The sequence below is a fragment of the Alligator sinensis genome, unplaced genomic scaffold (assembly GCF_000455745.1).
Source record: "Alligator sinensis unplaced genomic scaffold, ASM45574v1 scaffold228_1, whole genome shotgun sequence".
Lineage (NCBI taxonomy): Eukaryota > Metazoa > Chordata > Crocodylia > Alligatoridae > Alligator > Alligator sinensis.
In genome coordinates this window covers 176,940-193,478 of record NW_005842044.1, presented here as the reverse complement: position 1 = coordinate 193,478, position 16,539 = coordinate 176,940, and the positions used below count along the sequence as shown (strand labels likewise).

Here is a 16,539-nt window from a genome sequence, read left to right as displayed (position 1 = left end):
TCCAGAGTCCTTAACGCATTGAAAACTTGTTGAATAATTATGAAACCCTTTTTACATGATTATTTTCTCCTCTGAATGATTACTTGATCCTTTTCAATGATGATGTAACAAACATGCTGTCGAAAATAAATGAATACATGCATGGGCCTTTCTGTTACACTTTTTTTTCCCCCTAAACTTTTGCTTCCTCAAATCCCCCAATTCTTGTGCAGTTTTCATGGAATCATAAAAAATGAGAGCTAAAAGGGACCTCAAGAGGTCACATCTAGTCCAACCCCCTGCTCCAAGCAGGACCAGCCCCAACTGGATCGTCCCAGATGAGACTTTGTCTACGCAGGTCTTCAAAACCTTCAAAAATGGAGAGTCCACAACCTCCCTGGGTAACCTGTTCCAGTGCTTTATTACACCCTAGTGAGAGAGTTTTTCCTAATATCTAACTTCAACTTCCCTTGCTGCAGCTTGAGCCCATTGCTCCTTGTCCTGTCATCTGCCCCCACTGAGAACAGCTCAGCTCCATCCTCTTTGCAGCCCCCCTGCAGGGAGCTGAAGGCTGCTATTAAATCCCCTCTGTTTTCTCTTCTCCAGACTAAATCAGCCCAGTTTCCTTAGTCTCTTCTCAGAAGTCTTGCGCCACAGTCCCCAAACCATCTTTGTTGCCCTCCACTGGACTCTCTCCAACTTGTCCACATCCTTTCTGTAGTGGGGAGCCCAAAACTGGACACAGGACTCCAGATGTGGTCTCTCCAGTGCAGAATAGAGAGCAAGAATCACTTCCTTGATGTGCTGGCAATGCTCCTACTAATGTAGCCCAGTAGCTTCTACACAACAAGGTCTCATATGCTGTCAAAATGGACTGGGACAGAGAAGATAGGTCACTGAATTTCTGGAGTCCCTTCTTGGAAAAAGGCATCATGTAATTTCTCTACTGGAGTGTGTTTCCAGGGGAAGAGGGGGGTTGTCTATCCTGACCCACAGACTTCTCTTTCTAAGCAGGCTATAATTTATTTAAAAACCCAAGATTCACAAAGAGCTCGTTAATATTTAATGGTGTGCACAAACAGAGGCTGATGCTACCAAACAATGGTTATGGGAGTTACTGGTTTTTTAAAAACTGTTCAGTAAATTGCAGAAATGTTCTTTACCTTCACACTTAGGATTTGAAGAGCTGATTTATGTTTCCCTGAACTGCTGTGCAGCAGCACAGAAAAGATCAGTGTTGGGCAGCTTTTGTCAAGGCTTTGAACCTGATCCTCATCTAATGCACCTCAGCATAGCTGCTTCACTCCTGTGAAGTTCTGCACTTTATGAAGAATCAGGCTAGAGACTTTTTATCCCTAAATTAGATCATATACAGGAAGAAAGGAGCTTCAAGAAGCTCAGCAGCATCAATACGGGGCTGTCAAATTTGGGGTCCCAAGGGCTTTAGGGATACACAGGGTTAGGCTGTAGCTGAGCAGAGTTGTGCAATCCTTAAATATCGGACTTAGGAAGTGAAGAAAGGCAGCGAGGTGCCTAAGTCCCATATGGATTTCACCTGCTGTCTTTAGCCCCAAGCAGCTTTTCTTCTCAAGAAGCTTTAAGGGGTGGGAAAGAGAAGCAAGCTAAGCCATTGATGGGGCTGGGGAGTTTGCAGCTTTGTGCCTAACATTTCCATATGGTGAAGTTAGCTGAAAGGAAAAGGATTTGAAATGACTGAGCAGCTAGCTCTGCAGAATTATGCACAAGAAGGGTCGAGCAAGATTTCCGTCAGTAGCTGGGACTCCATTTCTCCTAAAAGCATCTCTTACATACTTTCAGGTAGTCAGCACTCCATTGGCAAAGCTTATCCCAGCTCATTTTCACAGGCATTATGCTCTTTACATGCATGCTGTCTGGATTCAGCTCACCACTGTACCCCTGGCTTGTCAGTTCATTACAGCGATCCAGGTTGGTCCCACAGCTGGCGCTATGTAGACATCCTCTGTTGCCTCTGCAGTTCATTCGGGAACCTGCCCGCAGAGCAAAGCCCTGCACTTGTAGGAATTTCCCCATGGCATTCGGTAGGAATGGGCCCTAAATCTCTTATCAAATGCGATGTGGGTAAGAGAGACATCCATGATGATTGTGTATGGTGGAGGCAGACGTGATCGGGCAGGCCAGGCCATAGTGAGCCTGTGCTCTCCCACTTCAGAGCCCCATCGGGAACAAGTTATTACACCAACTACCAACCCCCCAGCTGGGAGTCAGCAGGACGTAATCATGCCCCGTTGGGATGATGGTTGCACCACCACTTTCTTTGCTTTGGGAATGGAAGCATTTTCTCACCTGGAGGGAAACTAGTGAGACTTGGCTCACCGGTGGAGAGCAAAGCAAGCACATCCCCCATTTCAGGTCTCTAGACACCCAACTGAATGAACTGCATTTTCTTAAGGCCAGCTGATCTGGGCTCCACGTGCCATAAACATTCACTGTAGGCGATGGGATAAGGTTTCATGGAAGCAAAAAGAAAATAATTGGCTGTTATTTAAGCGTTAACCTCTGTTTTTAACAAGGCCAGTCTGAGGTCTACTCAGAAACTTCGTGTTTAAAACATTGGAAACACGCAATTTTATTAATAAAAGTCCTTGTGATTTAAATAAATAAACTTCCTTTTATGCATAGTTGATTTTTCAGTCTGGGTGCATAGCCACGTGACCCAGAGTGATTGTTTCGGATAAAACAATACAGATCAATGTGTTATGAAAATATACATAATGCTGGGTGCCCGGTGGCAGCTTGGAAGCCTCCTACGGAAAGCTGAAATGACGTTGATGAAGAACAGGACAGGGATGTAATCCGGTGTGGGAAGGCCTATCCAGGGACGAGGTATCCGAAGGGGATTTGCATAGGCACAAAATGACACGTCTGGATTACAAAACGTCACAGCTTTGTTCAAAGGACGTTCTTCATAGAAGTCTCTTGTCCATCACGCCGCAGGGTGACGCCTCACTTGCTTTGTTCTACAGCAGCGTTTTTCGCAGAGCTTGATGAGCTCAGACACAATAAAAACCGAGGAAGCCAATCCAGCGAGAAACAACAGATCTGTCAACAGAGCAGGGGACAGAGTGCAACCCGATGGGTCAGATGGATTTTGTGCTTGGAAGAGCGCTCAAGTAAGGCCCCGACTCCATTAGAGAAATTCGTAAAGATGTCAATACATGGATGCACTTACACCTCTACATGTCACTACATGGATGCATGCGCAGCCTCCCAATATCGATACAACACACTGTTGAAAAGCATGGTTCATATTGCTATGACTTAATCTGATAGCAAGCCATACACCAAATTGAAGAAGAGCACTGTCTAACAACAGGGTGTCGTAATGGTGTAACTATCCATTAGTTCAGTTTCTTTAATGAAGACAGAAGTCAACGTACTAGCCACAAAGAAACACTTTATATACTCATGCTGTCATATTTAGCCTGGATAATAGGAGGACGTGATTTATAATATAATTAACACTAACATTTGCATTTGATTTAAAAAATTAGTCAAACTGACCTTCTATAAGAAAGAATTGCCCCCTTCCCATCAGTGCACACAACAGCAGGCTGACTACATTTTTATTCATTTTTTCTCCCCTTCTTCTGAGCCATCATATAGTGGCTGGACCTGTATTAAGTAGCTCAGGGCACATCTCTATCAACTCAATGTGACAGGATGGGGCATTGCACTATGACACCCGACACACCTTGGGCGCGTCTACACGAGACACTTAGCGTGCATTAGCCTAATAACGCTGTGCGGTAACGTGGCGGTTAAAAACCGTGCTAATAGCATCCTGCATAGTGTTAATAGGCTAATGCACAGTAAGCGTCACAAGATAACCGTGCGCCGGCACTACTGCACAGTAACTCTAGTTACTGCGCATTTAGTTTAGTACTTTATTAAGCAAGTACTAAACTAAATGCACAGTATCTAAGGTGCATTCATGAATGTGTAGACGCGCCTTTGTGTCCAGAACCGGTATGTGCCCATAAGCTCTGCCTTTTAGGGGAGCTAATTACAACACATGCTCAGTAGCATGCTAACCTGGCCACACTCGTTCAAGTTTGTGCGGTGGCTTGTGTGGAGCAGTTCAGGACAGCGCTCCCTAGTTGACATGCCCTCAGCAGTCAAATCCACTCTAGCAAATCTCACAGTCATCTTAAGCAGTTAAATACATAATGTCATTGTTGCTATTGCCTTATGAACTTACCTAATGCTCCTAAACTCTCTGTTTGGAAGATCTTTTGTAAGGGAGGAATGTACACCACAGCCATTTGCCCTAGAAGCGACCCCAGGACGGAGTACAAGAACATGCGATTCCGGAAAAATCCTACCTCAAATATCAACTTCGTCTGGAAAAAAAGGAAAGAAATGTAAACCTTTCCCAGTGTCTGCACACAGGTGAACTCAGCGGCGCTTTGCAACATTAATCATCATTTGGACAGGTGTCGATTCGTTACACGCGGCCGTTGTCGTAATTAAGCAAACCTGGTTCCTTTTTTTTTGATCGCATGATCAAATAGAGCTCCTCCAAATTACAGTGAAAGAAATGTGTCCCTTCCCTGTTTCTGAATAGTTTGTCTTAGCAGGAAGGTCAAGCATGCATTTCAGCTCCCAACTAAAGACCAAATAGGTTGCCAGGTGTCCATCACCTCACCTGAGACCGGCACGTCAAGGCATTGAAGAGATCGAAAAACACAAAACAAGTGAACGTCATTGTTGTGGTTCGGGGGGTTATACCACTTTCGGGATTCTGGAAACACATGTGAAATGAAGACTCGTTAAAAATAGCCTTTTGAGCCGTGCAAAAATGCACTCACAGAACATTTGGATATTTATCTTGCTGGGATCCTATGACCCCTGATGACTTCCTGCCCTGGGGCAGGGGGCTGGACTCGATGATCTTCCGAGGTCCCTTCCAGCCCTAACGTCGATGAATATGAATCTATGAATCTATGAGTGCAGTCTGTAATGCCGCTGTGTAAAAAGTCACAATCAGCTTGCAATCCAAGCCATTACAGAGACAAAGCAGTCTGGTTCCAGGGACACTTGTCACTTAGTCTTCACACCAGCACTGTGCTTACAATCAAATCATTTCATCTCTTAAATTCTTAGCCAAGTGGATGAATTCTGATCAAAGATCAAGACAATTTGCTAATTAGTTCCATCCAATTAGCAAGGGACTACAGAAGTATTTTACAGATAGCGTGTGCTCCAAACCCAGCATCTTAAATCCTCTCATTTAAGGATCATGTGTTGTATTTTTACATTTTTTCAGTAATCTCATTTAATCTTATTACTGAACATGGACATTAGGATTAATTTGCAGAGTGACACATTCCCAGCTTTAAAAGGTATAACAAGTGCCACATGGGGTGGTTTATGGCAATTTGATGCAGAGATAATTATGCTAGTTTAATAATCATGTATATAATAAAAACGTATAAACTCACTATATATTTACTTGCCTGGCTTTGCATGCAGCTGAGAAAGTGGGCAAAAAAGTCGGTATTATTACATGGTATTTGAACTTTATGGTATAAAATCAGAAGCTAAAACCTTTCAGCAATACTGGTTTAATAACAGGAATTCAAAATGCTTACAGGGTGCTTTTGACCTCTAGATATCAAGGAACCTGTGACTACTTTAATGATGATTATCTATTATAGATGGGAAAAATCGGTATTTAAGCGGTGGAGAAAGCACATGAGTGGTTGATTTGAGAGTCCAACCCAGGTGTCCTGACATGCACCCTGACCAAGTGCTCTATACTGAATAGCCTGCCTTCCTAGACAATTGTCTTCAATGTTAATTCTAGCAAACTAGCTATCCTAGATATAGATAGATATTAGTTCTCGGTGCCAGTGAAAACAGGATGGACTAGAGGCATTTCTCACCTCTTTCCAAAAGACAAAGAGGGTTCCACTGATGATGATGATAGCAGACATGAAGATTTTCAGGATGAGCGCCCTGCTGAGTATTGTGCCTGTAATACTCCGGGGAGGGTGTTTGATGGCATCTTTATCAACCGGTTCGACTCCCAAGCTGTCTCAAACACAAATCACGTGTAATTAATACAGACCAGTTCATTTGCTCCACTTTTCCCCCCCTGCTGTGGAATGGAGCCAGAATCCTAGGGGGTTGAATCCATTGCTCACTGGAGAGACAAAGCTGTAGGATCATTAGTGCTTGCACTAATGTGATGCCATTTTGCCTCGGTTGTGAGGAATGCAAGAAATGCAGGAGAGCTGTGCTGGGATTATTTTAACCCCGCAATGTGATTTATGTATTGGGCCTCTACAGTGATGTGCTAGATTATCAGATGATTCAGACCCTTGTACAAGACTACTGATACCCTAGGCATGAAGGCTTTTTTCCAACAGATAAATACAAACGTTTTGTTGCAAGAAAGCTGGTGGTTTCGGTCTCCCTGAACACAGATTCCCAGAAGGAAGTAAAGCGGGTAACCATTCTCCAATAATATATGGGGCATAGCAGACTCATTCCTGGTCCAAGAGTGGAAGAATTTGGAGATTCAACCCCAAGACAGACATACAGTAGAAGCTCGGGTCTTGGGGTAGATGCTCTTGGAGAGTTTGGGAAGGGCTGGGACTAGACATAGGGAGCTTGGTAACAATCACAATAGATGTGTTGGGAACAATAATCCAGTTCAGCAGCCATTACCCTTTCAGCCCACCAAGCATAATAGGCTCAAATGCTTAGGATTTTGCATACACATTTGCATTAGATGCCAAATGGTACATAGACTTGTAGCCAGGTAGCTATTAAACTGTTTTTTTGCATTTGCAATATCACTCAGACATGTGATCTGAAGAATCTGATTAAGCTTCTACTTCGTATTTGTCCTAAATATAACGTAATTAAAACTCTCAACCATAATCAAACCTTTCAAACGTAATTAAAACTTGCTATTTATAAAAAAAACCCCTGTAAAGTAAATGCAATAAAGCCAGGAATGAGAACAAGCAGAGCTGGAAAAAAATTATTGAAGGTCGATAGATTCCTAAAAAGATTTACACTTCTTTAAAGAATCAAGACAGCTTCTACAATTTTAAGATCAAATTCAACTTTCTTACCACCGTGAAAGTCAATGGAATTGCATGCATGGACTGCAAGACAACTTTTGCCCCTGCGTGTCTTTCATTACCTTTGAGCCGGAGGTCCATCCATAATGATATTGATCCATAAGATCTGCATGGCGTTGAGTGGATTTGGTAAATTGAATACTGTTGACAGAGTAATTAAGCTCAAAGCTGAAATGCTCCTGCAAAGGACATAGTGTAGAAATAGCAGAATATTATTCCAGAGAGTCTAGCTAGTCAAATTGCTGCTCGGCACTAGAGTTAGAGCTAATATGTACTTACGTGCTGAGCTGGAAGCGGACAAAATTTTTTATATTGTAAAATATTCCCTTTCCCTCCTCTATGGCGTTCCTGGAAGGAAGAGATATGAGAATGTAGAGACTGATGGATCCTAATGCTACTTCCTATCTAGCAAACAATTTTGAAACTTTACAGGCAATGCTATAACCTCCTTCAATATGCCCTTCTCCCACCCTTTATTTAATGGAAATTCAAATGCTAGTTTGGGATACATCTAATGAGACAGGGGCCATGTATCCTGTATCTATTGTCCAAGCATGATGTTGGTGCCAATGGTATCAGAGGAACTGCACCAAGGAGTTACAGGTCACTGGGAACCTGCAGTAAGCACACGTCCTCCATGGGTCTCAGAGGGGGAGTAAGTAACTGGCTCAGGGTTATACGGGATGTCAGGGGCAGGGCAGGGAAGTTGGGTCCTCAAGTTTTCAGGCTAGCATCTTTACCACTAGCCCATCCTTCCTCCCCGCATTTGGCTGAAGGGGCTCTGTCAAGACTAGTAGATGAGACGTGTCCATGTGGCATTTTAAATTGTTCTGCCTGCTCTGCCAGCTGGTTCTGTTCTTGGGAACTCACCATGCTTTGAAAGGCACAAGCATCCTTCCTCTTTGCATCCTGGATGATGCAAATGGAGCAAGGAACAGGATCCCCCACCTTCTTCACTGGGCCTTCAAGCTCCTCCTTTCACCCTCAAACCACTAACAGCGACCAACCTGTCTTGGTGAAAGGTGGGATTCACAAGAACCACCCCGCTGAAACACTTGAAATACCCAAGTTATCACTGTATTTGGGGATGGCAAAGAAACCATAACCCAAACCTGTGGTTAGGTCAGATAGACATTGCTTCCTGGACTGCAAGGTATGTTGCGCCACCTTATGACACGGCCCTTAAAATAGTCTCCGTACTAGGTCACATAAACACTCATGACATTTGCTGTCAGGAAAGCATCCGACGTTCTACCTACATGATAGTTGAGAAATCGTCGTCCACTAGGATCATGTTGGCAGCCTCTTTGCTGACATCGGTGCCTGCTTGTCCCATTGCAATCCCAATATCGGCAGATTTGAGGGCCACCGCATCATTTACCCCATCCCCTGTCATTGCCACAATGGCACCAGCCTTTTGCAAAGCCTGGGTAAAGGGAAAAAATGAATGACTGCTTAGCTGGAAGGATGCCTCCTTCATATGGGTCCCTTCCAGTCCCTAAGAACTATGAAACTATGAACATATAGAAACAAGGCCCGCAGCAAGTATGCCATTTGCAATTTGTGCTTCATAGGAAGAGGGGAGCTGCACACCTCAGATAAGACAACGAACTTCAGCAGCTCAGAACTGTGCAGAGTGATCTGTGTAGTGCACAGGAAAAGGATTTTCATTTCCAATACAGCCTAGATTTGCAGAAATGCTTAGCACTCGCAACTCAACGTGGGTGCACAGGAGGAGCAGGAAATACTTGAATATGCTGCGTGTGTAATTATGGCTGTATTTTAACTTCTCTCTCTCAAGGAGCCCAATCCTGTTCAGAAGGGGACTCTCTACTGATGTGGGTGAGAGAAATCTAGGTCCCCCTTTGAAAGCACAGGGTTGGGAGGAAAGTTGTACCTTTATGATTTTTAGTTTGTGCTTTGGACTTGTTCTGAAGAAGATGGAAACCTGGGGGATGAAGACAGAAAGGAGAAATATATTAAGACAGAGGCTACATTAACTAGAACGATACAGCGTCTCTGCAATTGGTTGCAACACCCTTACTTGTTTGACCGTGGACGATAGCTCTGACTCTGCCAGTTGTTCCAGCTCTTCCCCAGACATGGCTTTCAGCTTCCCATTGCAGAGCCCAATGCTCCGCCCTGCAATGAAAACCCAGCAGAAAATTCATCCTTCCTCACCAGGAAAGGCTACTTATTTTCTCATTGGCAACAAAACAAGCAGCCTTTTAAGAGGCTCAGGACAAACGATGATGAGCTGTGTCACCTCTGGAGACGAAAGAAATCTCTCCAGGTCTACGACAGGATGATCACACCCTCCTCACTCAAAGGCAGTTTTGCTTGAGTGCGGAGTAAGATGCTCAGGATGGGTCCCAAAACGAATATGCATGTTCACCCGGGATCATTTGATTTTACAAGGCGAATAATGTGCAGAAAGGAGCGGAAACTTCACGCTTCCAAGTTCAGCCTCCTCCTAATGCTTTTCTTGGGGTAAAAGCCAGGTAGCAGCTAAAATCTTTTGACATGCTGCAATGGATTAATCTCCAAATGTACAGTAGAGAAAGAATAATCATGCTTAACTAAGTATAAAACCTTTTGGCCGTGTCTTCAGATGGTGACAGCCAGTAAAGCTCCACTAGACTTCAGCAAAGCTGCTCCAAGTGAAGCTAGCTGAGGCTACGGCCCTTTCTTTTCTACTGATTGCACAGTTATTTCCAACAGCAAACTGCAAGCCCTAGGTCCAGTAAGCGGGAATGCAAAGATATTTGCATGTGAATAGAACGTAAGAGTCCAAAATCCCAATGATGCCATTCACTTCTCATTTATTTCACCATAGAAGAAGTAATTTTGGTATCATTGGCAGTGCCACCACAGCATATTTTATAGTCCTGGAAATAGAGCTATAATGCCTTATATAAATATCTATTTAATCACAGTATTTAGCTAGATTTGTTCCAATAGACAAGCAACAAGTGTACTCCACATTGAGACTAAAATATATACTGCGGCAAATGAAAAGGACAGCAAATGGACAAAATGACCTTTATACAACTCAATAAATACATCAGATTTGACATGGATCTGAGAGCTGGGCAATGGGAAGATAGCTAATTTATTACCAATGGCCATAGCCGTTTCGAAGGCATCTCCCGTCACCATCTTCACCGATACCCCTGACTCAAACAGGACCTGGACTGCTTCCTTCACTCCAGCTCTTGGAGGGTCAATTATTCCAACCAGGCCTAAAAATGTCAGTCTGCCAAGTTCTGGACCTGAAGCCAAGGCAAGGACTAAAGAGAAAGCAAAGAAGGCACAGAGACCCAGTTAGTCCCCATCAGCTTCCAGATGTGAATCTATACTGTGCATTAAGGTTAGTACAAAGGGGCTGGAGGCATATACATGGGAAGGCAGAAGGGGTAATGATGCCAGGCCACCGAGACCCACTGAATAATTGATGGCTTCATGCCACTGGGCAAGCTCTTCTTCATGTGTGCTGCCACCGCACTTTGCAAGTCACGTGCTGAAGCCAAGTAAGAGTCAAACTCGGAGCAAGATCTACCTTTCTCTTTACAAATATGGAGCCAGACCAACCCCACATGACAAATCTGGTGCCAAAGTCAAAGCCCAAATATGCTCTGTGTGGCTGGTGATAAAGCTTCTCTGAAGGTGAAGCTTGGTCGCAGATGTGACTGCAACATTCAGGGTTTGTCTCGTTAATGAAATCGGCAGACGGTATCTCAGATAAATGAAGTCATTCACGGAGGAGGAATGTGCAGGCCCCTGCCTTCAGTTCCTCTGCATTTCACTGATTCAAATCACCGATGAATGATTAGAAGAAAAACAAGGACAAGCCCTTTGGCAAAAGCCGGCGAGTATAAAAAGACATCAGGCAGCAGTTACTGGTGTGACTGAGGATACCTGACACGTGCCACGGTAATGACCCCCAACACCTCTTCTCCTTGATAGGGGCTGAAGTATTCATGCCCACATTTTGAATGTAAGATCTGAAGAAGCTGGGGGTTAGGACTCTCTTAAAGCCAACCAGAGAGTCATTGTAGAGCTGGAATTGGAAAGCAGGACATCCTGGTCCTGCTCATTTCCTTAGCCCAAGATACCATCCTCTGGGTCTCCGATGGGCTCCATGGCTGGACTTTGGATATTATTTCATATTATATTTCATATAATCAAAACATTTGATATTGTTTGCTGCCCCAGCAACAATTTGCACCTGCTGCTTTACAGCCGGCCAGATCTCGCCCTGGCTAAACATGCAGGGGCAGGTTGGACATGAGTAGATGCATGGCTTGCTCCAAAATGTGGCAGGGCAAGGAAGAAATAAATCAGTCAAGGTAGGAGGGGATGGGAGGAGGATTCATTAGAGATGTGCTTGGTGCTGCTTTATCTGAAGCTACTCCACGATTCACTAGAGAAATGAACAGGTGTTGACATAGGTTTTAATGGCCGTAGTAACCACTGACCTCTCAGGCCTAACGATCCCATTCTTTTCTCCTCCTGGACATAGATGGCTTTCTGCTGTGGTGTAAGTAGCACCGAGATACCCCCACTGTTATACATGGTACAATAGCGAATCACTTCTTCAAAGGCTCCCTTCATAAAGTAAATTTCTTCCTGTTCCTTTTAACATATAAAAAGTATTGCCTGTTAAATGATTTGCCTCCTAGATACAGGCATGCTTGTTTTTTTTATGATCGGGTAGTGTTTTAGGGCATTTATAAACATGCTTTGGGAGTTGGGGAGGGGACACTTTAATTAAAGCACCTAGAGTGCCTTGTGCATCAGGGTCCCCATGCTAAAAAACGGTGGCAGGGGCGCTTTAACTAAAGCTCATTGAACAAGCTTTAGTTAAAGCACCCCTGCTACTATTTTTCAGTGCATGGATGCTAATACACGTGACACTGGAGTCTGCTGGAGCACAGAAATTACCAGGCTCCTGCAGACTTGATTAATCGAGTCTGCTGTGATGCACTGTAATTACAGTGCGTTGAAGCAGCCTCACTGCACATGTATAGGTGCCCTTAGAGAATGCAATATTTATGCTGTGGTTATTTTCCACATTGCACAAGGATATACCCAGACATGGGGGATCTGGTAGCAAAGGCGCTGTTCTTTTTAAAACTAGAGAATAATGTGAGTGCACGCTCAAGTTAAAGGTGGAGGGTGGGGAAAGGAGATTTACATTTTCATTTAAAAAGTTGCTATAGTATTACCACTGAATTTTAATGAAAAAGTTCATTGACCAGTTTATAGCTGGTTGACCAGAAGGATGACTTTTTTCTTAAAAAAAAAAATCCATTGAAAATCATCCTGTTACTCTCTGATATTTAGAATTTGCAGGTCAAATATCATTGCAATTGCCAGTTTTGGCATTTTCTGACCAGTAGTCCTGACAACATTTTAAAACACACCATTTACCAGTATATGAAAGACTTTCTGTGCCTATCCCTATGAGACTTCTATTCATTGCACTGTTCATACATGCAATTAGAAACATAAAACCAGTAAGCAGAACTGGTTATACCTGATTTTTCAATAAACATTTTACTGCCATCCACTTTTGTTCGGAGCTAAATGGGATTTCCTTCCTTCTTACATAAATATCTTTTATATCATTTAATTCCATCTGAAATAAAGGAAACAAATAGGTTGTTGTAACCCTGAACAAAGCCAGCTGTTTGCAGGCATCCTACACAGCCCCTTTATACACAAACATTGGTCTATTAGCACATATCTCTACACAGTGTGTTTTATAGCCGAGGACAAAGAAGCACAGAAAGATTAAAGCCTTCCATAAGCGTCTGCTCATAGTGGGCATCCAATCTAAGACCCTGTTGTGAACATAGCTTCCCTGAGACATACACCGGACATCCTGAAAATGGAGGCCACTAGAACGGTGAATGAGCTAGAAAGAAAACAATGTCTTGACTCCTGGTATTGATCTTAAACTCTAAGCCTGTGGGCGTGTCTACATGTGCATTTACTGCACAGTAACTTACTGCGCAGTAAGTGTTTTTTATGTCGGCATCTACACATGCAGGCATTACAGTGCAGGAACATTAAAGTAACACTAAAGTTAGTGCCAAGTCAGTCCGCATGCATAGGGTTACTGCGCAGTAAGGCGTCTACATTTACCTTATTGTGCAGTAACTACTCAGGCGTTAATTTGCTACCTGCATCATGCAGGTAGTAAATTTACACCCAAATAGGCGTAAGTCACCATAGTTACCACACAGCACAGATGTGCACATGTAGACATGTGCCTGTACTGCACAGTAATTTTTGGTTACTGTGCAGTAACCTAAGTTACTGCACAGTAACTGTGCACGTGTAGACGCACCCTGTACTTCTGTTATCTCATACCCAATTCACCGCAAAGGAAAGGGAGATGTCAAATAATGGGCTGGATAAGCTATCGCTGTATACGTGTTAATTTGTTTCCTGAAAATGAAGCAGACAAAGGAAGTTATTGCCAAAACCTCCTTCAGCTGTGCAGTGTGACTAGTCGAAACTTAAACACAAGCTGAATATCATGTAGAATAGAAAAATGAGCTGCATGCCCTTCCTTGAAACAGTGATATTCATTCTGAAGGTTGCCTTTTAGGGCGTGTTTCCTGCTATCCTGGTTGACTGCACTTGAACGCTCACTCAACTCTTGTGTTTTCAAGCCACAGTGGTAGCGTTTGTACAGCTGTACAAATCAAGTCTGGCTCTGGACAGCTCTCTGCACTCTTTGCAAGATCATCAATAGGACATTCAGCAGAATGCCTTGTTTTTACACTTTTGCGAGAAAATAGGTCGGAAACTAACGGGTGATCAAGCTACAGGAAGACCCCATGCCGTTGCCTCTAATTTGTCTGGTGGCTGTTCATTTTCTTTCTGCTTTTTGCAGGACAACTGAAAGCCAGCCTGGTTCAACCCCAAAGAAATCCATTGTGCAGAGTAATTACCTAGAGCAATCAGGCAAGGCTGTTATTATTTTGTCACTGGAACACAGTGTGTGGATGTATTGGTCAGCTGCATAAGGTATGCATGGATGTGAGTTGGAATAGAAAAGAGAAGACACTTAAAATAAGGATCAAAAACACAGTGACAGGGTCTTGAAATCCATCTGTTCAATTGCTAACTACAATCGATAATGTTCTATGAATTTTACCCCATTTAATCTCCTCCCATCCCCTTTTTGGGGAGAATTTCTGGGATAATAAAGGATCCCATTCTCTCTCTCTCTCTCTTCACAGCACTCATAAGAAATCTGTTATTTTACTAATGACATAAATCATGATCCTAATGTGAAGAAATCTGCAAAAGACAAACCCACGCTCAAAATCCTACCTTCATAGCAAGAGCGACGAGGGCTCCTTCGGTTGGCTGACCCATCACAATATTTTTTCGAATAATAGCATTATTGGCTATACAGCCAGCCTAAAAATGACACATTCGCACACATTAGTTTCTCAGTATCAAATACTATACTTTTCATTATACTGAGGAACAACCAGAACAGGGCAGATCAATCATCTCCATACTGGGGCAACCTTTGATTCGCATCAGGTAGAGCCTACATTAAGGATGTGGTGGCAATCAGACCCCAGACACATTAAGACTCATGTTCGGGATTTGCCTAAAGGCTGAAGGTTGAGTGTGGATCAATGGCACAGGGGTGTAGCTTGCTTAATAATTGTTTTCCAACCATTTAAGTTGGTCTAATAAAAGATATCAGATTCACCCAAAGAACCTTGTCTGATCAATGGCATGGACACTTCAGAAGATTTTGGTCCAAACTAGCAGCACCTTCCCTCGAGATCAGCTGCTGCACTTTCGGTACTGGTAGAATTGGGCAACATGATTTAGCGTTGGTGAAATTTCAAATTTTGGAAAATTTTTGATGATGTCTTTTTACTTTCCCCTGCTTTTTGGATCATCTCAGCCAATCAGACATGGAGAAGCAATCCCTAATGATAACTGCTCTAAAACACAAAGCAAATCTGAGGGGTGGGTAGGGATCGAGCCCACACTATATGCGTTTCACCTTGCACAAGCAAATAGCTGGTAGCAGCATGCAACTCATGAGTGTGTAAAGTTGCACAGATGTCTCTTCAAAACTTGCCATATCAATTCCTTCCCATATGTTTGCTCTCACTAGAGAAACTGCCTAGCTAACTGGCTGAAGTTTGGAAACCTTCTAAAACGTACTTGAAAATCCCAAACCTAATACATCTCTTTACGCATCACCAATGCACAAGCTTTCATCTGCAACTGTAAAGTATTTCTTCAAGTTAATGATTCAGGCTTCTCCCTAGATACTACTTGTGATTGTCACCTGCTGTCAATCAGGGCTATGCTGGAGACAATCATTACCCAAAACCCCTTTGGGACTTGCCTTGGGAGAGCAAGGAAATGTTCATTATTTATTTATTTGATTTACATGCTGCTCTTCCCAAGTTTGTCACATTCATTCATATGAGGAGAGCATCCTAAATTATACCTGAATGTAAAGACAGTGGCTTGGTTCACACACTTTACACTTACCTCTACTAGCTTTCCTACGGAGACATTGGAAAATTCCTTTAAGACTTCCTTGGATGGTAAGAGGCATACACTCCCTTTCCCATTGTATCCAACCCCACTGACCTGGGGAAAATAAATGTGGAAGATGTATAGATAATACTTCCCAATGTCTCACTGAAATGTTTGACACTCAGTATATTTTCCTTGCACAATCATGCGTCTTTGGGCAGATTTGTAATCATTAGCATTTTTCCAGTAACAGTATTTCTAGCTAAGTGGGCAAATAATATTCAGTGTTCAACATTGCCTAGGGATGAAAGACTTATGTTGCCTTGATTTGAATGGACTTGATCTGCCTGGGTTCAAAAGGTTGCTTCTAGTGCCGTCTGTGGGCCAGAATTTAGCTAGACGCATATATATTGATTTTACCACCTGACATCCAACATCACACAAGCTCATACTCCTGCATTGTGAGCACTGCGTTATTGGCTAGTGCCAGTGAAATTTATCTTTCTCTTTACCTGGCAGCATTTTGCACCTACTTTGCATTAGTATAAAAGATGATGTGGAGTAAGACAGCAGAGAACCAGGCCTTAACTAGCAAAAAGTGTAAGGAATGTGTCACCCCGTTATAAATCTTCCTGTAGAAATGCAAAGAACAGCATTTGGATTGGGGACAAATAAGTCATTATTCCAACATTTGCATTTATGCTGATATTTGTGGAGTGGGGTGTGTGCAAAGCACGTGCCGTTTCAGCGCACACGCTCATTCAAGTACAGCATGCTCGCTTTGAGGAGGTAAGCGCATTAGCAGCTTTTGTGAATATAGGCTTGCTTTCTGCACTCTTTAAGCACCTCAAATTGTCATTTATTTTAGTGGCTAGAATACAGCCTAAGG

General features: G+C 43.1%; 1 protein-coding gene across 4 annotated transcripts in view; it reads right to left on the bottom strand.

Moving 5' to 3' along the window:
• Positions 1-2,507: 2,507 nt before the first annotated feature.
• ATP2C2 (ATPase secretory pathway Ca2+ transporting 2) overlaps positions 2,508-16,539 on the bottom strand; it is a 39,992-nt gene continuing 25,960 nt past the window's right edge. For 2 of the 4 annotated variants that reach the window (XM_025203098.1, XM_006022774.3), the window contains 14 exons: positions 15,663-15,764; positions 14,466-14,555; positions 12,655-12,756; positions 11,594-11,750; positions 10,235-10,405; positions 9,160-9,257; positions 9,013-9,063; positions 8,375-8,541; positions 7,395-7,463; positions 7,178-7,294; positions 5,907-6,054; positions 4,667-4,762; positions 4,220-4,361; positions 2,508-3,060 (listed from right to left, as the gene is read on the bottom strand). In XM_025203098.1, the coding sequence (XP_025058883.1) occupies positions 2,945-3,060; positions 4,220-4,361; positions 4,667-4,762; positions 5,907-6,054; positions 7,178-7,294; positions 7,395-7,463; positions 8,375-8,541; positions 9,013-9,063; positions 9,160-9,257; positions 10,235-10,405; positions 11,594-11,750; positions 12,655-12,756; positions 14,466-14,555; positions 15,663-15,764 (1,626 nt within the window). In that variant the 3' untranslated portion in view covers positions 2,508-2,944. Of the gene's footprint in view, positions 3,248-4,219; positions 4,362-4,666; positions 4,763-5,906; positions 6,055-7,177; positions 7,295-7,394; positions 7,464-8,374; positions 8,542-9,012; positions 9,064-9,159; positions 9,258-10,234; positions 10,406-11,593; positions 11,751-12,654; positions 12,757-14,465; positions 14,556-15,662; positions 15,765-16,539 lie in introns of all 4 variants that reach the window. The other 2 variants (XM_025203096.1, XM_014519518.2) reach the window with 2 other exon arrangements.